This window comes from Dipodomys ordii, unplaced genomic scaffold (genome assembly GCF_000151885.1).
Source record: "Dipodomys ordii isolate 6190 unplaced genomic scaffold, Dord_2.0 Scaffold76, whole genome shotgun sequence".
Lineage (NCBI taxonomy): Eukaryota > Metazoa > Chordata > Mammalia > Rodentia > Heteromyidae > Dipodomys > Dipodomys ordii.
Window position 1 is genome coordinate 4,166,851 of NW_012267292.1, and position 4,358 is coordinate 4,171,208.

The window sequence follows — 4,358 nt, forward strand, 5'->3', positions numbered from 1 at the left end:
GCTTTTTTCTTTTTGCTTATGTGGTGCTGAGGAATCGAACCCAGGGCCTCATGCATGCAAGGCAAGCACTCTACCACTGAGCCACCTTCCTAGCCTAGTACCTTTATTTCAATGGAATCATGTGGAGTGACCATTAGTATCACTTGAATATCTGAAAACTTTTAAAAGTCACTTTATTTATCTCTACTTTTATTTACTCAAATTAAAAACAACTTCTTATTTCATGAAAACAAGCATACTTTTCAAAATTAAAATGCTTCTAAGATACTCAGGAGGCTGAGATCTAAGAATCAGGACTCAAAGGCAGGCCATACAGGAAACTCTGTGAGACTTTTATCTCCAATTAGCCATTAAAAACACAGAAGTGAAGCTGTGGCTCCAGTGGTAGAGCAACAAAGCTAAGGACAGTGTCCAGGCCCTGACTTCAAGCTCCAGTACTATCAACTACACATTTCTAATCCTAGTTCCTCAGGAAGCTAAGATCTGAGCATCACAGTTTGAAGCCAGTCCAGGCAGGAAAGTCCATGAGACTCTTATTTCCAATATTACTCAAAAAAAGCTGGAAGTGGCAGTGTGGCTCAACAGTAAAACCAATGTCTACTAAAATCAAATGTCTACTAAAATCAAATGTCAAATGGTAGGCATCTAACCAAGTCTTTCTGCTCTATCATTTGTAGTATAACTATATGTTTCTAAAAATCTGAATCGCAGAGATCACTTCCAAAAACGTCATCCTCTTACCCGTCTCTTGTCCTTCTAGGAATGTAATGAAAAATACTCCTTGCCCAAAAGCAGTTGTTGAGAGGAGGCACTGCACACAGATTGTTAAAGAAAGGAGAAAAGCATCCTGTTAGTGTTTGATTGAAACCACAGAAACCCCACAGTACCAAATTCAAAGAGAGGTTGACACTTTCAGATTCTAAGGATGCCAAGCCATTGCTCCAGGCAATAATTTAAATATGGGAATCTGAAAAGCTTAGCAAAATGTCAGCCTACTCTGAAAAACATGCTAACAAGCTAGTTTTTAATGTTAAAAGGAATTATTTATCTTTAATGCAATGCTTGAAGTGTCATAAATCCAATGCACTGTATATAGAAATGTGTAACAGGAACTAGTGGAAAATGAAATGGAGCAATTTACTATTTTTTATTATTAAGTAAATGCCCTGAAGCACATTGCACGTAGACTGATGGGACAGCTACACAATTCTACACACGTAGACTGATGGGACAGCTACACAATTCTACACAAGAAAGAGAGTGTATTGGCAGAAAAGGTTATTTTATCTTCAGTGGAGAGGTCCGTGTCAGAAAAGAAAGTTCACTGAAAAAGAATCTGATGTTTAAAAATACAACATACCAGAGGGTTTTTTTAATTGATGGAAATATTTGAATATGCAAAAAGCTAACTGAATGCCATATGCATAGAACTCCTAAATACAGAGGTTGAAGTAATAACAAAAATGAGAGTATTTGAAAGTTTGCTCTAGGTGTAAGAAGTTTATGGGGGAGAAACACTACATAATTCCTTTATGTTCATTATTGTAAGAGCCTCTAGTCAATACTAATACAAAATTATCGGTTATGAGTTACTGAAGGTGGGGCATAAGCTAATGAAATGGAAAAACACATATACACCAGCCAAATACTAATTGAATGGAGCCATTTCATTATATGTGCATGAATATGTGCATATATACATCTGGTAGAAATCAGCAAATAAAGAAAATTGAATAGTTTCTTGAAGTTGGAGAAAAATTATCTGACTGTCATAGACAATTTACCCTATGGCTCTAAATGAACATAAAAGATGAAGCCATTCCTATTGAGTGGGAAATACACTAGGCTGTCAAGAATTTAGTGCTAAGCCAAAGGACTTGCTCTGAGATTCCAAGTCTCCCTGACATCCCCTGAAGAAGAATCCAGTCATAATTCTGAAACTTAACAGGGTTATGTGATGAACATAGTGCAAATATGCACAGATCTGACCACACTGATGTGACAGAGACTGGTTTAGTCACGATTTGCTTGCTCCTTCCACACATCAGGCACTGTGCATCACAAATCACAGAAATAAAAGAATAAATTTACGTCTTCCATCTCTTTTCATATTGCATACATGGCAACATTCTCACTCTTTTTCAGAAGGTACATTTGAAATGGATAAGCAATTCTGACATTGCTAATGGAGAGATCTATCTAATGTGATATGACTTGTGATGCTCCAAGAAAAAATGCTTATGTTTTACTTCTGAAATAGCTTTAGAAATCTATTTTCTTCCATGAACAAAACAAAGAAAAAGCAAAGTTGTTTGCTTCTTAGAAGGTGTTGTTGATTCCCGAGAGTCTTCATAGAGCCTTGCTTACATGAAACATGGCAATGTTTAATGGGTTGCCACTGCATCCATGAAAAGTAATAAAATGCCAATGAGTTGTCATTGCAAGTTTTGGATAAGAAGGTAGAATAAAGAGACTATATAGTAGAAATCTTATGTAGATCAGAACATCATGTGTTGCTAGGTTGAGGGCTGTTGTTTGCTTATTTGTTTGTTTTGGTGGGTAAATACCAATATTGTTTTATTTTACATTTGTACAGAAACAACTTACCAGTAGTGTCTGAATGGCAAAACTTAATTGGTTATGTAGGACCAACAAGACAATGTAGGGTAGAAAACTGATCATATACACCAGGCTGGTACATAGGGCTGCGGTATTAGCTTGGCTGAAAAACGCACTCAAGAAGTAACTCATCATGACAACTGACACTCCAAAATCCAGGAAGAAGAGGATAATAATAAAGGCATCACTGTGCATGAAGATACCACTTATTTTCAGAATGATGGCCAGAGCAATGCTGCTCAGGGTCAGCACAACCATGTTCTCCAGAAACCAAGCCAGGAAATAGATGGTTGGATGCACTCCCATTATCCGCATATACTGTCAAAAGAGGGAAAACTTAGTCATCACAGAATTAGACTCTTTATTTTTTGTGCCTGTAACGGGTCTTGAACTCAAGGACCCGGTACCATCCCTTAGTTTTTCACTTCAGGCTACGGTTCTACTACTTGAGCCACAGCTCTACTTCCAACTATTTGGGTCATTCATTGGAGATAGGAGTCTTATGGATTTTCCTGCCTAGGATGGCTTCTCCAATGGGGATCCTCAGATCTTAGCTTGATGAGTAGCTAGGATTACAGGCATGAGCCGGCAGCATTCACTAGAAATTGGCTCTTGAAAAAGAACGGGAAGGATTGTATTCAAGAGGTGACCCTATCTGGTTTGCAAGTCCAACCCTTGTGCAGGACACTGGAATGGTCAATTGCTTCCAGAGCTCAGCATGTGGTTTTCATAAGCACATTGCGAAAGTTGGCTGTTTAACACTTTGGAGGAGAAGGAACTGAGATTGGAAGAAGTGAAGACAATCTCACCAATAAAAAGGTTCATTTTCAACATAGTGCTTTGTACATCTCACTGTTACAATGGGTCAACCTGCATCCTTATTTAAGCATTTTGTTTTTTCCCTTCCCCTCCCTGAATTAGAGAAGTATATGTACAAGATGCAGGACACTGACATCAAATGCAATGAAAATGTGGGTGTGGGGGGGGATAGTTGTGGGGGTGGGAGGGAAGGGATGCTAGGGGAAAACAAAGGAGGAGGCAACAACGCTTGATAGGAAATGTACTCATTACCTTGCTCATGTAACTGTAACCCCTCTGTACAGTATTTTTACAATAAAAAATGTACAAAAAACACAAGGGGAAGGGGTAGAGGTAGGTATAAGTAGACTTTAGAGTCAACTACCATCTTATTGTGTTTTCCTGTTTTTCAGAGGTTTGCTGTTTTAATTTGTGTTTGTTTTTTTATTTTGTGTTGGTTTCATTTAATAAAGGTAAAAAGAGACATGCAGGAAGAAAATACCTGGTACATAAGGTTTTCTGTTTGGAAGGCCAGTACAAAGTATTTAGAATGGATTTTGCCAAATAATAATGCTGGTTGAAGCAGTACCAATAAAATTTATTTATTCATAAAGCTTACTATCTGCTAGCCAGGCCTGGAGGCTCATGCGTGTAATCCTATGGTACTCAGGAAGCCAAGATCTGAGAGTAAAAATTTTATGCCAGCTTGGGCATGGAAGTCTGTAAGGTTCTTATCTCCAATTACCTACCAAAAAGCCAGAAGTAAAGGTGTGACTCAAGTCATAGAGAACTAGCCTTGAGCACAATAGCTTAGGAACAGCATCTAGGCCCTGAGTTCAAGTCCCAAGACTGGTACAGAGAGAAAGAAAAAAAAGAAGACAGGAAGGAAGGAAGGAAGGAAGGAAGGAAGGAAGGAAGGAAGGAAGGAAGGAAGGAAGGAA

General features: G+C 38.3%; 1 protein-coding gene across 1 annotated transcript in view; it reads right to left on the reverse strand.

Moving 5' to 3' along the window:
• The window catches only part of Abca13 (ATP-binding cassette, sub-family A (ABC1), member 13), a 394,418-nt gene that overhangs the window by 242,365 nt on the left and 147,695 nt on the right, over nucleotides 1-4,358 (reverse strand). Inside the window, exons 33-34 of the mRNA XM_013024383.1 lie at nucleotides 2,608-2,937; nucleotides 742-811 (exon numbers count right to left, since the gene is read on the reverse strand). Of these exons, the coding sequence (XP_012879837.1) occupies nucleotides 742-811; nucleotides 2,608-2,937 (400 nt within the window). The remainder of the gene's footprint in view (nucleotides 1-741; nucleotides 812-2,607; nucleotides 2,938-4,358) is intronic.